Raw genomic sequence first — 16462 nt, 5'->3', positions numbered from 1 at the left:
GTCATGCTGTGCTCTTGGGGGTCACTGGCAGTGACGATGTGGCCGGCAGGTAGGACGTACTCACATGGACCCGTGGGGACACGTTCCCCCACTGTGTGCTCTGCGCCTCACAGGGTGGGGATGGGACCCCATGGGGCAGTGGGTGTGGGTGCCATGCTTTGAATCCTGCCTCCATCCGCCCAGCTGGGCTTCCTTCTTCCTCACAGAAAACTGGGCCTGGGGGCCTGGGGGTGGGCATGGTGGGGTGGGGCTCCACTGTCTGCAGCCCGGAAGGATTTCTTGGCCAAGGAGAACTTGGGCTCCAAGGGCAGGCTGGTCTCCCTTCCCTGCATCCCACCCACACCGCCGACCACCCCCCCACCAGCCTGGGGCAGGCTAGCCCACCTTACACACACACACACACACACACTCTGTGTTAAGGAGCGTGTCAGGCTGATGGGAAAAACAAGAGGGAGAGAGAAGGGGAAGCCAGGAGACGCAGAGCTCAAATGACACGCGAGATAAAGCAATTACCTGATCAATACGGGTGAAATTGAGTAATCTAGCCGATCGATACCCCTCCTGCGCTCCCTCCCTACCTCAGCCCCTCCCTTTGGGAACTCCTCTCAGTGGGTCCCCCAAAGCGTGAGCCCCCCCACACTTCATGTCCACCTCCTCTCTCCTCCCTTCCCAAACTCATCCCCTCTCAACATCCCTTCAGGGCTGCCACCCCCACCTGTCTCCATGCCCCCAGCCCGCTCCCGCCCTGCTCACCGGGGCCACAGCCCAAGCCCACAGTGTCCTGGGGGGTCTCACCTCCATGCCCCACCGGTAGCAGCAGCTAAAGACAAGAGCTAGGTTTGGGGGACCGGTCTCCCCAGACCTGATGGGGAGGAAGCTTGGTCTTGCTGTTGCTGATAGTAGTTGCATAAATACAAGCAGTCCGTTTGTATTTATGATACTGTCTGAGGGACCTGGGGGCAAAGCAGAGGAAGTGTCAGGGACACACTGGGACCGAGGGCCCTGCCCCAGCAGCCTGGCTTCAAGGCTGACCTCTGCCCTCCCTGGCCTGGCCCTGCGGACTCCAGCAAACAGCCCTTGCTGGCCCTTCGCTCTCGGGGACCACGGTTGTGAGGCAGGGACTGTTCTAGAGCAGCCTTTGGACTGAAGTCAGGGTGGAGCCAGCCCGACAACTGAGGCGAGACGCAGTGACACAGTGACGCGGGCAGACGCAGTGAAACAGTGACGCGGGCAGACGCAGTGACACAGTGACACGGGCAGACGCCTGCTGCCTGCTCTGCAGACCTGCACGTCTGTGTCAGCCCACTGTTGGGGACACAGCGCCACATCTTCTGCCCAGCTGGACCCCCAGGTACCAGAACACTTGCACCAGGCCCCGCCAGTCAGGGGAAGGTTCCATCTTTGCTCTTCGTCCCTCCTTGGTCAGTCCGGCAGCCCAGGCCCCGGCCTGTTTGACCGGAGCTAAGGACCGCTCCCTGTGCTGCCCTCCAGATTGGGACACACGCCTGACACCTGGAGAAACACTAACGTTGGGGTCCCCCACACCACCCCCAGTGCTCCGGGGAGGAAGTGCCTTCACCAGTCCCCGAGATTCCAGGCAGCACATGGGACATCTGGGGCTGCGAGTCAGGAGCCCAGAGTCCTGCGGCCGCCTGCTGGGCTGTCACGCAGGGCCCACACACGGGCGGCCAGTGACAGCGCGGCGCCCAGCAGGCCCGAGGCCGGCGCACAGGCCGGGCAGCCACAGCGGGTCCCTTCGCTGAGAACGGAGCTGAGTCAATGCTTTCTGCGTGGCGGGCGATCCTCACGCCAGTCCTGTGCCCACAGACGACTTGAGTGACAGCCCGGGTCCCAGCCAGTGACCGGGATCAGGGCGTATCCTTGTCTCTTCCTCGGGGAGGGACACGCCCAGCGCCCGTGGGAAAGGGGGGCAGACGCGGCGACAGGGTGGGGTGAAGTGGGGGGCTCCTGTCCTCGCGCTGCACACCCGCCTCCGTGGCCGTCTTGTGCTGCTCGTCACCCACCACCCATCGGCCTTCCGGACTCGTCCTCGGGCTGCGGCCACGTCCGCGCGCGGCACCGCCGGGCCCTGCGCCGGCCTGTGGCTCCTGGGCGGCGGCAGGGGACGGGGATGGGGACAGGGACGGGACCGGGGCGGGGCCGGGGCCGGCGGTGCTGGGGCGGGGCCGGCGGCGTGGGGCGGGGCCGGGGCGGGGCCGGCGGCGTGGGGCGGGGCCGGCGGTGCTGGGGCCGGGGGCGTGGGGCGGGGCCGGGGCGGGGCCGGCGGCGTGGGGCGGGGCCGGGGCGGGGCCGGCGGCGTGGGGCGGGGCCGGCGGTGCTGGGGCCGGGGGCGTGGGGCGCACGGGCCCCGCCGGAACACGCGCACCTGGCTCAGCCGGCCCCCACCGGGCGGGAACACGCTCACGAGCGAGCCCTAAACGGCATGGTTGGGGCGGCGGTCACGGAGGCTGTGCGCGCGCGCGCGTGGTTCAGGACGGGCTGCGGGGCGCGCGGCCCAGGCTGCGAAGCGCCTTCCGGGAAAGGCGCGGGGAGCTGGAGCTCCCGGTCACGTCACGGCCTGCGTGGGCTCTGGGCCGCGCCGCCAGCAGAGCCAGGCGCCCGGGGTCCTGACCTCCATCCTCCGTCCGAGTCCACGCGACACGCAAGGCGCCGTCCCGCCCGCCCGCAGCACAGGCCGCGAGTCTCGGGATCGGCCGGCTCCGCACACGCGGCTCCACGGCGCGTCCCCGCGCGATCCCGGTCACAACTGCCCCGCGGCCGCGCACAACAAGCCCACAGGCCGCACACTGCACGTAAAAGTATTTTTTTTATTTAACTTTAATTTCTGAGGTAAAATACTTTTTCTTTCAACTTCCATAACAAAATACAGAGCTATCAGATACCCCTGGAAAAAATATGTATATTATACATATATTTCTATAACATTACATCATATATATAATATATATGCAAAAATCTGAAGACTTTATAGAAAGCGGGACGTCTAGAAGGCACTGCACCACGAGGTCACGGTCGCTCACACGTATGTACACACCCCACGCCCGGCGCGGCCGCGGACACGCGCGGCAAGTCCCCCGCACAACTCCAAGGACGCCTCCACTGAACGCACGAACTGTAACCTTTTCTCCAACAAGAAACTAAAAATGAACACTTCTTGCAAGACTGGATCCAAGTTCCCCTTTTAAACATAATTGAAACCCCATTATTGTTTACGAAACAAAAGGCATAAAGGTCACTATGGAATCAATACACCGGGGACAAACAGCCGACTGACCACCCGCTCCGCTCGGAGACCAGGGCGACGCGCGCGCCACATGTCGACGCCCGGGTGCGGCCTGCGCTCCGCGCACGTGGGCGCTGCTGCCCCGCAGCCCGGGCTGATCGCAGCCATCCTCCACAGGAACAGCTCAGCCAGGCCGCACGCCCTCAAGATACCTGTTTTCTACTCAAAAAAGCAAACTGTTTGCATGAACAAGGGCTTGATTAATGAAATTTCAAGGTTTACAGTTGCAAAATTTTAAACATTTGGCACAGCCAAATTTGGAAAGAATGGGGGAGAGAAAAATGTCTGGTTTTGTCCCCCTTTTTTCCACCTGCTGTTGGACAGTGATAAGATGCTCATGGAAGGGAGAGGACTGGCTTCGTGCCAGGCTGGTGACGGGGCTGCCAGGAGCAGGCGGGGGGCAGAACATGCACCTCCCAGCCCTTGAGCCCAGCACGTCTCAAGGACCCACACCTACCCCCGGCCCCACCTCAGTGTGCAGTGCAAAGCAACCAACAGTTTACTGGTGGGATGGCAATCAAAGGACAGTTACACACCAAACAATTTCTTAAAGCCCAAAAACATTTTTCATGGAGTTGAACATTTTTCGCCTGTTTTTTCAAGTGTGAAAGCAGTGACTTTTTGTTCAAACAGAAGCAGCATCTAGGATTAATTCTGGCACTTGGGTTCTAGGGGTTACCAGGGTGCATTGTGGATTTCTCTCCCTTATTTTAAAGGCCTCATGTTTCTATTCCTGAGTTAATACCAACACCTGCTGGCCCGCCCCTCTAGTGGACAGAGGGTGGCTAGCCAGCCTTCCTGCTCAGATGGGCAGTGACAAGCAGAGACCCCTCATGCCTGCGCTTGCTTTCTGAGTCAAGGTAAGTCAAGGTGCGTCCGGACAGACACCGACACAAACACCAACGACCACAGACGGTCTGAGTTCTTAGGGACCAGTCTCCTAGTCCCTTTCCCGGGACCAGTCACTCAAGGATTTTGAGTTAAACAAGGGGGAGGATCTTGCCAAAAACTGTGTGACGGACTCAGCTCATCCCAAGTCACCTGGTCACTCACTCACTGCTCTGACATCTCTGGAGCCGTCTCATGCAGGCTCTCTTTTTAAAGACCCCCCCGCCCACCCCCCACCTCCACTGCCAACAATAATGGACAGCCCTCTAATGCTTCCCAGTGCAGAGCCCGCTTTGGCTAAGGTGGAGTCAGGAGCTCCTCCTTCCCAGATGGCACCCATGCCCACTCATCTCCTGTCAGATATGGAGTCACTTCTCTCCCCGCTGTCCTGATGTCCGGCGATCTCAGCCAGTTAGGTATGTCCACACACCACGCAGACGGACGGACAGACAGACACAGACACAAACACACACAGCTTCTCTCTCTCCCCCAGTCCAGGGCCCCTTTGCTTCATGTAAGATCAATGCTTTCCCATTCCTGTGAAGTCAATGGAAGGGCACTTCCCATGAAGAAACACTTCCTGTGTAAACTGGAGTCTCACGCAGAACAGCCCACCGATCCGAGAATCAGGACCTGGAGAACGGGTATGGCAAGAACAGCAAGAGCACAACAGGACAGACGCCACCACCTCACTCCCGGCCTCTGGCTGCCTCATGTAGCGCCACCCACCTCTCCCTTCAGGTCCCACAAACACCCACTGTGCCCCCAGGTACCACCCGCCTTTGCCTGCCCACCCAGGCACACCAGACCAAGCGGGGAGACTACCGAGCAGCTCGCTGAACCACTCTTCCACATTCCTGGATTATCTGAAAAGTTGTCCACGCCCTTTCACGGGCTCACGCTGACAGACCCGTATCGCGTTAAAGTATGTCCATTGTTAAGGCTTGACTTAAGAAAACGAAAAGAGAAGCAGACTCGGCAGAAAGCCCTCTTCAGCGCCGTCATGCCTCTCTGTGACCTCACGCACAGCCAGCTCTGGTTTGGCTCCCCGCACCCACGATGGAAAAGGAAAAATAAAGATCATTTTTGTGTCTGCTTTGTTTTTAAAGGCATTGGGTTACTTCCTCCTGCCCTTTCTTCCTTCCCTGAACAAGAGTGTACAACTCCTCATGGCTTCTGAACAGGTGAAGTAGGTGAAGTCCAGGAATTCACAGCGGGTCTTGTGTCACCCACGCAGCCCAGCTCGGTGCCCTGCCCGTGCCTCCCAGCTGCACTCTCACTGGCAGATGCTTCGTGTTTCCTGAAAACAGTTTTTTAGAAGACAAGAAAAAAATGCCAAACAAAGGACAAGAGCCACATCTGAACCCCCCCCACCCAGGACTGAGATGACCTTCTTCCCCTGACACAATTGTAAAGAACCATCTCAGGCCAATGCGTTTGTCAATGGTGTCTCACTGCTCAGCCGCCCACCCTCCCAACCGCGCTTGTTCCCCTTCTGTGCGTCCCTCGCAGAGCAATGTGAGTTCATTGATGGCTTTCCATGGAGAAATACAAGAGAAAGAAAGAAGCCTAGAACCTGAACAAGCCCGAGACCAGCATTGTCTCGGCCCTTTGGGAGTCTGTCAGAGAGTACGAGCCTCGACAGGAAGCGGAGGCGGTCTCCCCTTTCAGTCAATCCCCCGGTGCCCTACGCCCCAGGAAAAAAGTGTGTCCATATCCCACCTAATTTACAACAGAAGACACCCCATCCCATCCCCAAATGTAAAAATACAAGTCTAAGCCCCCCGCAATCTTGCTACATAAATACATGTATCTGATTATAGTACAGACAGCCCCCCCACCTCCAGGTCTAAGCGTCCGCGGCTGCTGTCGCCAAGCCCCGCGGCCCCGGCGCGTCCCACGGGGGCCGGCCACCCTTGCTCAGCCCTCGAGCTCCAGGGTCATCATTCCAGCGCCGCTTCAGCCGAAGCTTGGGGGGCATCAGGGCGTCTTCTTTCTTCTCAGGTGCACCGGGCTCCTTGCCAGGCCCGTTGTCACTGTCTTCAGTCACTTCCAGGGGTCCTTCACTTGAGGTGCTGATGGGTGCAGAGGGCCACACACGGGGTGCAGCCGGGCGGGCAAAGACAGCGCCCTTTCCCTCTTCTGTGGTCCTGCCTGGCACAGTGCCCTCTTCCTGCGAGTGTCCCTCCTTCTCTCGGGCCGACTGCCGCAGACTCTCGGGGTCCTTCTCAGAGGCGGGCTCCACCTTAACTCTCGGGGGCAAAGCAGCCGTGGCGGCGGTGGGAGTGGGGACAGCCGCCGGCTGCTCGCTGCTCTCTGCCCTCTCGCGGTTCTTCCGCCCCACGGGTGGGGGCTGCAGCTTGATAGAAAACTGGGCCGGCTCCTCGGGAAGCACTTGGCACTGCAGTGGTGGGACCATGAGCCCTGGGTAACGCGGAAATGTCCGGGGACTCAGATGGTAGTTGAACACTGAACAGGCTTGAGAATGAAGGTAGTGTTTCATTTCCTCAGGGTTGAAGGAGAAGCAACTGCTGCTGGTGAAAGGGCTCAGGCCTGGAGACGGGCTGTAGGAGAAGATGGTGGGAGTCAGGGACAGGGCTGGGGAAATGGGGACGTTCAGGACGCCTCCGCGGCCAGCGATTGGGGAGACGGCGAAGGGACTGTGGGGGTCAGGGTAGAGCCCCGGCCTGGTGAACAGTGGAAGCATGATGTCAGGCTTGCGCTTCTGATGGCCAATCCCTCCTCCCCCGATGGCGTTCCGGGAGGCCATGAGATCCACGCCCCGGCGCCAGTCGGCCGCGCCGTCCTCTAGCTCCGAGAGCTCCGCCTTCCTCTCAGCGCCATTACTCAGCTCCTGGCCAGAGGCTGCCAGGGAGCTGGCAGAAAAGCGCCCTGGCTGCACGTCACTACTTGGAGAGGGCGCGTCCAGAGGTGGGAAGTGGAACCGGGAGGAGGCCGTTGGCACTGGTGGCGCGCTCTGGGGAACCACACCTGTGACGGTGGAAAGGACAAAAGGCCACTTCAGAGGTCTGCTCACTCATTATCAGCACTTTCCCTTTTGCTAAGTAAATAAGTACACGGTGTTTAGCACCGACAGGAAACACACATTCCAGCAAGGCCCAGAATCCCTCAGCCCGTCCCCCTAGCAACTACTGCCCAGCTTTCCCATCTCAATGCAGCCGCCATCTTTCCAGCTCTTGCTCACGCTGTCTTCGGGGTACGAAGGACCCCTGGAAGTCTGAAACAGAAAGCCCACGAAGGAGGGATTTCCCATCGCTCACAACTAGGTTCCCAGCAGTTCAGGGCTTAGCAACGAGCAAGTGCTTAGCAACCAGGGGCTGAATGAATGAATGGGCCCACGGGCTCCTCCTTGGCCACTCTGAACAGTGTGAACACCTTTTCACTCTCGGCTTTGTAAACAGTCTGCTTATGTCCCTAATGTTGGCATGTCCGTAAAGCAAGCAGACACAACTGACATGCACGCAGAGCCATGCAGGAAAAGCCCAAGCCCCTGCCCATAGCATACGTGAACAAGGCATATTTTAAGGACAAAAACAGATGGAAATAAATGGCCAGGTAATTGTTAAGCTGTTATAATGTAGCTTTTATCATTTCTGATATACATTCACTACTTTACAGAAATTTAAACATTTTTCAATCTCTCCAAATCTATTACTTCTCTAATAACTTTTACATGAAGACCTCCATCCCCAACCTGCTTTCAATGCTTTTCGGGCACTGAGGAGGCCGGGCCCACCAGGACCTCCCACTCCTCTCCCAAGTTCACCTGCTATAGTCTGAAGCTCTAAGCTACTGACGTCATGCTAAACATGCCAACTCCAGAGGCTAAGTCCTCAGCCCCCAAAGGCCCTTCTGGTAGACGGCCTGGGAAAAGCATGCCAGTGGAGAACCTAAGGCCTCTGGATTCCTAGATGGTCCCAATGGCCCATCACCGAGGATGTCAGCAGGGCGCTTTACACTGATGCAGAGAGGGGGAGGAGCAACAAAGGCAAAGGCAAAAAAAACCCCAAATAAGTGAAAAGTATGGTGCTCTAGGAGAAGCAGCCATAAAGGGCGGAAGAGATGGCGGGTGAGGTGGCACTCCTAACCGGCAGCCTTCTCTCTGTATGGCGGAGCCATCCTCATGGGTGGGCACAGGTGACTCTGGGCACAGGTGACTGAGTGACACTGCAGAGAAGCATCTCCTAAACTCATGTGCCACAGAAAACTGTTCTACAAAACTTTTTTCCCTAAAGTCACTGACGGTATCTTATAATTAAGAAAAAACAGGTGGATGACCTTGTATATAATTTGAGTTGAGTCATGGAGTCCCAGGCTTCTTTTAGCCTGTTATAGTGTCTAAAATTCTACTCTTTTTGACTCTTTTGAATCTTGATGTTATATTAAGAGCATATCTATGAAAAGGCAGAAAACCTCAGTTCGGTGAGTTCTGAAGACTGAGCAACCTAAGGATATGTTTCACGCCGGCGCTCCCCCAGGCTGCGGCTCACTGCAAAGCTGCAAGGAAGCCGCCCACAGTGTTTTCCAAGGGCACGCAGAGGGCATGCAGGGGAGCGAGGAGGCGACACCCAGGAGCAGAGCTGGAGCCTCCCCTCTAAGTGCAGCAGCCCCACCACCAGATGTCCACATAGCAAATCTGGGATTTTGTCTGAAAAAATAAGTTTGCTACTTCAAAACTGAGTAACACGTGTGGTTCTGGACCAAGACTATGTTCATGCAGCCACCGTGATATCTGAGCGGTAAGGGGGGAAACTCTGGGTGTAGATCCCAGTTCCGGCACCTTTTCCCTGTAGCAAGTACCAATGGGTCTTTGACCTCCTCTGGCAAAATGGAAAGAAGACAGCCTTTGCCTAGGTTCAAACCCTGGCCCTACCACTCATGAGTTGTGTGCCTCTGGATAACTTACCTTTATGTGCCTCTTTCCTTGCCTGTAAAATGCGTAATAACGGGACTAATCTCATGGTTTAAAACCTAAGAGTTAATATTTGTGAAGATCTTAGAATATATCAGCACATAGCAAAATGCATATAAGTATTTGTTAAAATAAGTAATTTATTAGATCACAATCGTGGTTCAAAAATCCAAATTTTAAAAGACAAATATAGTAATTGACTATGGACCTCGTTAGACAATGGCATTAGAGCAACGTCAAACTTCCTGGGCGTGGCAATGGCACTGCGGTTCTGAGAACGTCCTCTAACCTGGGAGATACGTGCTGAAGCTCACAGGGGTGAAGTATCGTGATGTGCAGCTTACTCTCAAAAGATTTAAAAAGTATATACAAACAGAAAGACATAAAGCAAGTGTGGCAACAATGTTAATGATTAGTGAATCGTGAGAGGCCATACCGGTGTTCGCTGTTCTATTTTTTCCAGTTTTTCTGTAGGTTTCAAGTTTTCCAAAATAAAGATAAAGATAAACAACCTGGGGTCGCGGTGGGGAGGCACACAGAAGTCTCAAGTCCATCCCTGAACTGGTCTGCCCTGCCCCCACACGCTACAGGCTACCACTTTTACTAGTATCTTCTGGATCTTTCCCATGATTATTATGTAACTACAAGTAAATACTTAAAATAAATGTAACATAATACTTTACAGAATGCTTTCAATGATAAAAATGAGATACTGTGTGTAGAAGTGCCATCCAAGTGTTCTGTACTCTACCCTACACCATTAAAGGAAAATAGGGCTGTGGGAGGGAGGACAGTCACGTTCCTTGTCACTAGACGAACTGCCGTATTACTCAGCTATATTACAACCAGCAGGCACTGCCTCTATTTTTAAAAACACACCGATTGGAACAGCCCACTCTATGGACTCACCACCCAGACATGGTCCCTCTGGCCCTAATTCACACAGCCCTACTCCTCAGAGCCCTCACCACATCCCACATTCCGAACTGTATTAACCCCACATCCCACCTCGCTCGCTAAACTGTAAGTTTCTTGAAGGAAAGAGCTCGCCCATCATTTTTGTATGGTTTTTAGGGCTTAGCATCTTATCTGCTGTACAGACGAATGAGTCCCAATCCAGAGGAAGAATGACTGACCTAGTATGGGAGCCAGTTCTTAGAAGCTCACTCTCTCAGGGACTGTTTCTCGAGAAGCTGCTCACAAAAACTGTACCCCGCCCACCCTGACCAATCTCTGACTTTGCTGTCATCCTTAATTTTCTTATTTGTAAAATGATATGGACACATATACTTTTCTGGGCTAGAGTAGTTAATGAGATCATTCACAAAAAACTAAGCAAAAGTACTTTTTTGTTATCACATAACACTAAGCAAAAGTACCTTTGTTAAGCACACGTTCAATGAACGTTGCAGCTCCTCTGTCATCAGAGAAGCTAACCTGAGACATTTGCTTGAGCTGCATGAGGGTCTCTGAACAAACGCCCCCCGTTTCTTGGTCCGTCCCAGGAGTAAGACCCCAGCCGTGAGCTCAGGGGGACGCACACACACTACCGGCTTCCCCTGTGACTTTCTCATTAGGATCCTGAGCTTATTAGCTGAGGACCAGTGCCAGTCCCACTGCCCTTGGGCGGAGCAGCTGCGCTAGGCCAGGGCTGGCGGGTGTGCCACTGCACGTGTCCAAGTGACTGGACTTGTGGAGTTTCAGCAGACAAGAATGGGTCACAGACCAAAGGACAGATCAAGGAAGCGTTTTGGGGGGAGTGGTATGGAAGGGTATGGGCGCCAACACAGTCTTTTGAATTGCCACATACCCACGGAGAGCCCCAGTTCTGCTCGGCGTACAGGGAGGGGGCACAAGAGGAACAGAGAGGAAGCGGGATTCCAGTGGCTAGAACAGGTTTGATTTCCTAATGCCTCTCCCTCAGGCACAAGGAAAGAAAACAGGTTGTAATTAGAGAGATGCATTCCAATACCACTTTTTTTTTTTTAAATGTATGCCCCAGGGACAGGAGGGGGTGGCCCCAGAAGGAGATGGATATGTAATGGCAGCAGCATGAGCTGAAACTGCCCTAACTTGTTGTGCAGTCATTACGTATCTGCAGTGGATCTCAGCACTAGACTCTCGGCCACTCCCCCGCTCCAAGTTTTCAGGTTCCCCCCCCCTTCCTCTGAGAGGTTGTAACACGGCAGCATCAGTCAGATTTCTTCTTAACAAGGCCACAAAGGCATACTGATGGCTGGGCAGAAACCCGTTAACACAGGCCGCTGTCTTGGGCAGGGGTACTGTCTGCACCTCCAAACCAACCACGCAACCACGGAAGCCCTATGAGAACGCCTTCTGCGCTGAGGGGCAGGCCTAAAGCCTCCGCAGCCCCGGAGGGGAAGCCTTGCTGCACTCAAGAGGTCAGTCACCCCAGCGTCTTGTTCTCTGAGGAGCTGCTGTTGCAGATCAAAGACCCTGCTTTTCACTGCAAATACACAAGCCTCCCCTTCTCTGATCAAGGTTCTGTGGTTTTGATGACAGTCACTTGATAAGAGAGTCTGGTAGTTTCATAGAAAATCGGAAGTGTTTGTAGAAACAGTTCTCGTCTATCAAAGAGCCACTGGATAGGGTGTTAAAACTCTAACTAAAGATCAACACAAGCTTACGGACACCATTCCTAAGAGGACAGAGCAGTAACATCCAGATCACAAATAACAGGCAGAGAAGGGAAGCAAAACGACCAACCGAACCCTTTATCCCGACACGGCCGAGCCGACTGCCCAGGGTGAGACAGGAACACAGAGCAAAGACGGAGGCACGCCAAGGCTCACGTGATGTCGGGGTTCCTAAGCATCCTAAACACGCTAGGCTTAGACTTGGGTGTTTCAGTCTTTTCCAACTCAAAGCTCCTTTCCCCCCAGAGGCTGCGTCTTACCACTCGGCCGGATGTTGAGGAACGGGTAGTTGGGCATCACCAGCTTGTTGAAGTTAAATTTGTACGTGAACCTTTTCCCTTTTGTTTTATGGAGAATCCTCTTGTTGTAATAGTATCTGCAAAAACAGGAATGCCTGTCAGGCCACCTTCTACCTCCCAACATCTCCTGCTACACTCCGGTGACCCAAAGACCAACAGTTCTTGTTCCAAGTACTACTTGCAAATGTCATGGCCACTCTTTTGTGCCGTGCCCTCAGCCGAGGGCTGGGAGACCTGGGAGCTTCCTTTTCTCCTTCAGTTTTCCAGTCCATTCCAGTCCTGGACTAGAGCTTCACAAAGACAATCTCACTTTAAGATCCTGAACACCTATCTGAACCCCCACCACCTTTTGTCTTGAGTTTCAGTTCGACAGCGCCTTTTCTTCTGTTCCTACATGTCACTGCCTGGTTTCTCTTTCCTGCTTACCCAGGTGGGGGCAGATAAGGCTCTCGCCAGACCTGACGTGGTTAGTCTGGGGGGCACACATGAAGGGATGGGGAACTCCTTCACTCACAGTGGCAGGTCAAACAATGGGAGAGCCTGAGCTGGGAAGCAGCAGGCAGCTGGCCGCTTCCCTCTGACAGGGATGTGAGGCTTCCAGCAAAGCGGCTGCAGATGTGACATCCAGGGTCACCAAGGCTGAAACAGCTTCATCTGGGAACTTCAACGCCCCTGGAGCCTTTCGCCTCACACCCGTTCAGTGGCATAGGTTATAAATTGCCTTCTGGTATAAAACCCCTTGAGGGCTAAGGGTTAGGAAACGTACAGACTGACAAGGGTGAAAGGACCTGAGGAGACTTACAGAGCACTTGTCAGATACGTTGGAACCCATGGGCTGATGGCTGAGCTCAGGGCCGTGGCTGCTGACAGCCAGGTCACTACTCTCTGGGAGTCCTTGTCCTACGTGTTGGCTTCACTACTTTTCTATTTCTCCCAGGAGAGTGAAGAAGAGAGATTCTAATAGATTTCCCACAGGGAAGTTGACAGTCATCTTTTGGATTACAAATGAGCTCCAGTCCCTGTTTTACCCACTGTCACCCACCACGGAGCAGAAGCGGCTGTCTGTCAGGGTCCAGTGCCAGCCACACTGGACTCCCTCCTACATGTGAGTGAACACGTGCCCTTTCTCTTCTGGTGCCTCCACTATTCAGATTCTACAGGTCTTCTACTCCCACCTGATGACGACACATTACCCACTCACATACTACAGGTTTGTCACCTGATACCCCCTTCACCCAACATCATCCAGGAGACTGCTTAGTCCCCTTCCCATCTGTTAACACCATGGATTTGGGAAGCCGTTCTGTTACCTGAGGGCCCGGCTCAGCTTGTCGTAGTTCATCTGTGGTTTGCACTTCCTGCGGCCCCAGAGGCGGGCCACCTCATCGGGATCCTTGATGACAAACTCCCCGTACTCTCCCTGCTGCCAGGCGATGACATGGCGGAACTCCTCCTTCTGCAGCAGCTCCAGGATGAAGTGCCACAGCTGGATCTGCCGGGAGCCCGGGGATGACTCTGTCTTATAGGCCCAGTCAGGGAACTGATACCCTGGAATGTGAAGAGGGTAAGAGCAAAGCAGTTAGGGGCGCACCCCAGTGTCCCCGGCTCCATATCCCAGGGCGCAGTCTCTGGAGTGCTGTGCAAACATGCCATCAACAACCTTTCGGTCAGCTGGGGCCAACCACAAGGGAAGAGGAAAGCGCAGAGAAGTCAGCTTTCCTTCCGGCAATCATCGAATCTGATAAGAGTCGGGGTAGCACCCACATGCCCTACTCTCTCACCTTTTCCTACATTACTAAATCTCACACCTACTTTCTACGAGGACATGGACATTCCAAAGGGAACAAACAGGAAGGATAAACTAACATATTAGGAAAATGCAGCTGAAACCCCTTCCTCCCCAGGCTGGGACTGTGTCTCCACCAGGAAAGAGAGTCTAAAGCTTGAGACAAAGGCGTGGTCACCAGACTTAGATACGTGTCCACAGCACGCAAGCCTGCCACTGTCCCCCAGCACCCCCCAGACAGAGGCTGTCAGCCTGCTGTGGCGTTAGTGCAGAGCCGAAGTGCAGAGAAAAGGAACCACAGAGGGACATTCCAAGTACATCAGAGATGATTCACTGCTCACCTCCACCTCCTTCTGGCTTTTCCACGATGCTACAGCCTGCTTTCATTTTCAGCCTCCTGCTGAGAGATACAAGCCACAGCAATTACTTCAGGCGCTATTATTTATTCTCTTCCCAAGGTTTCTTAGCACAACCTTTCCCCAAACTTCCCTTTTCTTATCTTTTTCTCTCTACGTGACCCTCTTTCTTTCAAACATGACACCTCTGAACTGCTAATCCCTAAAGTCATCAAATGATGGTCCTCAGGTCATGAGCTTCACAGGCCTTAATTATCTCTCACCTGACTTTAAACCGCAAACGGTAAACACTGTCTTTAATATTTGCTTTCTTCCTCCTGACCAGCTCTTCAAAAAGGAAGGGCACAGTGACATGGGTCCAGAGAGGCAGCCCAAACAGGTCAGTTGGTTTTCTGTTACTAGACAGGCCCAGCATGCCAAGACACACATGCCTGCGTTCTCCCAGATGGACCAGTTTAAAGAAGAGTGAAAAAAAATCTCAACCCATCTGATTGCCACTCAAAGAGAACATCTGATTTTGATGTATTTTACTGAATTACCTGAGATGGGAGAAGGAAAAAAGCCCCCAGAAAACGCCCCCTCCTCCTTGAAAAACACCCTGGGATGCAGGAAGTAAACACACCATATGTAACTGCTCTAGACAAGAAACACACGTTCCCCCAGTTTTCCTTGGGGAAAACGGTTCCGTGTCTCCCTCTAACGTAACAGGCAGGGCAGGAGCAGGCATCTGCGCGTCCCCCGGCTCAGTGCGTGGAGGGGTGTAGCTGCGGCCTGAATGCCCCGCGCAGGCGACAGTGCAGTGCTGTCCCGCTCCCGGCAGCAGGCGCGCGGCTCCGCGGCAGCCAGGCCTTCGGCCCGAAGAAGGGAAGGGGCCACGGCCACGGGCAGATGCGGGCAGGCGGCCGGCCCTCAGCGCCCACACCAGCGGGCGTCCGGGGCGGTGGGGCCTGGGGTGGGGGGGGGCACAGACGCCTAATCGCGGCAGTTCCATCGGAGCCAGGCTCCCTCCGAGCCTGAGCTGTTTTCTCGGCGCACGGAGCGAGGCGAGCGGCAGGCTGTGGTCCGCGACCCCGCCGGGGAGGAGGACGGGGAGGAGGAGGAGGACGGGGAGGAGGACGGAGAGGAGGACGGAGAGGAGGACGCGGAGGAGGAGGAGGACGGGGAGGACGGGGAGGAGGACGCAGAGGAGGAGGAGGACGGGGAGGAGGGCGAGGAGGAGGAGGAGGAGGAGGCGGCGAGCACGCCAAGGAGGACGCAGACGCAAGCCCACGGCCACGGCCACGGCCGCACCACGACACCCCGGGCCCCGAGCGCTCCCACCCCGCCGCCCTGAGCGAGGACACAGCCGCGTCCCCGCCGCGCAGGCAGCGGCCGCGGGGCGCCCTCCGTCACGGGCACGGCCCGCCGCCCTCACGGCCCGCGGCTCCACAGCCGCCGCCGCCTGACACCCGGGCCCGACTGTCCCACGAGCGGCCCGGCCCGGGCGCGCCTCTGCCGGCGCCTCACGACTCGCCCGGAGGCGACACGCGCGCTCGCGCACACGCACACGCACACGCTGCCCAGGGCCGCGCCCCGCGCAACCCCGCAAAGCCCGGCCGTCGCCCGCCGTCGGATGGCGGCCGCTCGGGCCTGCGGCTCCCGCGCGCGCCGCCCGCCGCCCTCGCCCCGGGGCCGCGTCGCCCCCCAGACCCGGGCCCCCTCCCTCCCCGCCCCCCGCGCGGGGCGAGGCCGCGGGTGCGCACGGGGCCCGCCGGGCGGCCGCAAGCCCGGGGCCGCCGTCCCCGCCGAGGCTCGGGGCTCCGGCCGCAGGGGCCGGCGGCGAGGCCGGACCCACCTCTCCCCGGCACGGTCCGTCTTCGGTCCGGTCTCCTCCGCGGCGTCTCCGGCTCCTCCTCATCCAGCCCAGCAGGAAGTGACCTCCGCGGCGGCTGTCGTCACTTCCACCCTCCGCCGAGAGGGCGGGGCGCGGGCGGCGCCCTCCCGCCGGGCTCCCAGCCGCCCCGCGCGGCGCCCAGCCGCCTCTCCCTTCCCTTTCCCGGCCGCGGACGCCGCCTTCCGCCCGCACTCCGCCCCCGGCGCGCAGCCCGCGCAGCCGCCCTGGCGCGGCGCGTGCGTCACTCTGCGGGGGCACGTTACGCACGCTCGCGGTGGGCGGGGCTACCGGGCCGCGGCCCTGAGTGAGGCGCGGTGCGGGGGGCGCCCCGGCGAGCTGCACGGGGCGTCGGAGACCCCCACCCCC

The 16462-nt window shown here is 56.7% G+C and overlaps 1 protein-coding gene across 3 annotated transcripts; it reads right to left on the bottom strand.

Moving 5' to 3' along the window:
• Positions 1–2808: 2808 nt before the first annotated feature.
• ETV3 (ETS variant transcription factor 3) lies at positions 2809–16232 on the bottom strand. Of its 3 annotated transcripts, none has more exons than XM_081025472.1 (5): positions 16058–16232; positions 14209–14267; positions 13392–13629; positions 12043–12158; positions 2809–7183 (listed from the first exon to the last, which is right to left on the bottom strand). In XM_081025472.1, exons 2-5 carry the CDS (start codon positions 14252–14254, stop codon positions 6042–6044), a joined length of 1542 nt encoding a protein of 513 aa, XP_080881598.1. In that variant the 5' UTR covers positions 14255–14267; positions 16058–16232; the 3' UTR covers positions 2809–6041. The 3 variants fall into 3 exon arrangements, with proteins under 3 accessions (XP_080881598.1, XP_080881599.1, XP_080881600.1); XM_081025473.1 differs by having other exon boundaries at positions 14209–14264; positions 16058–16165; XM_081025474.1 differs by lacking the exon at positions 16058–16232 and having other exon boundaries at positions 14209–14379.
• Between the last annotated feature and the right edge of the window lie 230 nt (positions 16233–16462).

Source organism: Rhinolophus hipposideros, assembly GCF_964194185.1.
Source record: "Rhinolophus hipposideros genome assembly, chromosome: 19".
NCBI classification, from domain to species: domain Eukaryota; kingdom Metazoa; phylum Chordata; class Mammalia; order Chiroptera; family Rhinolophidae; genus Rhinolophus; species Rhinolophus hipposideros.
This window is presented reverse-complemented; position numbering and strand designations above follow the sequence as displayed.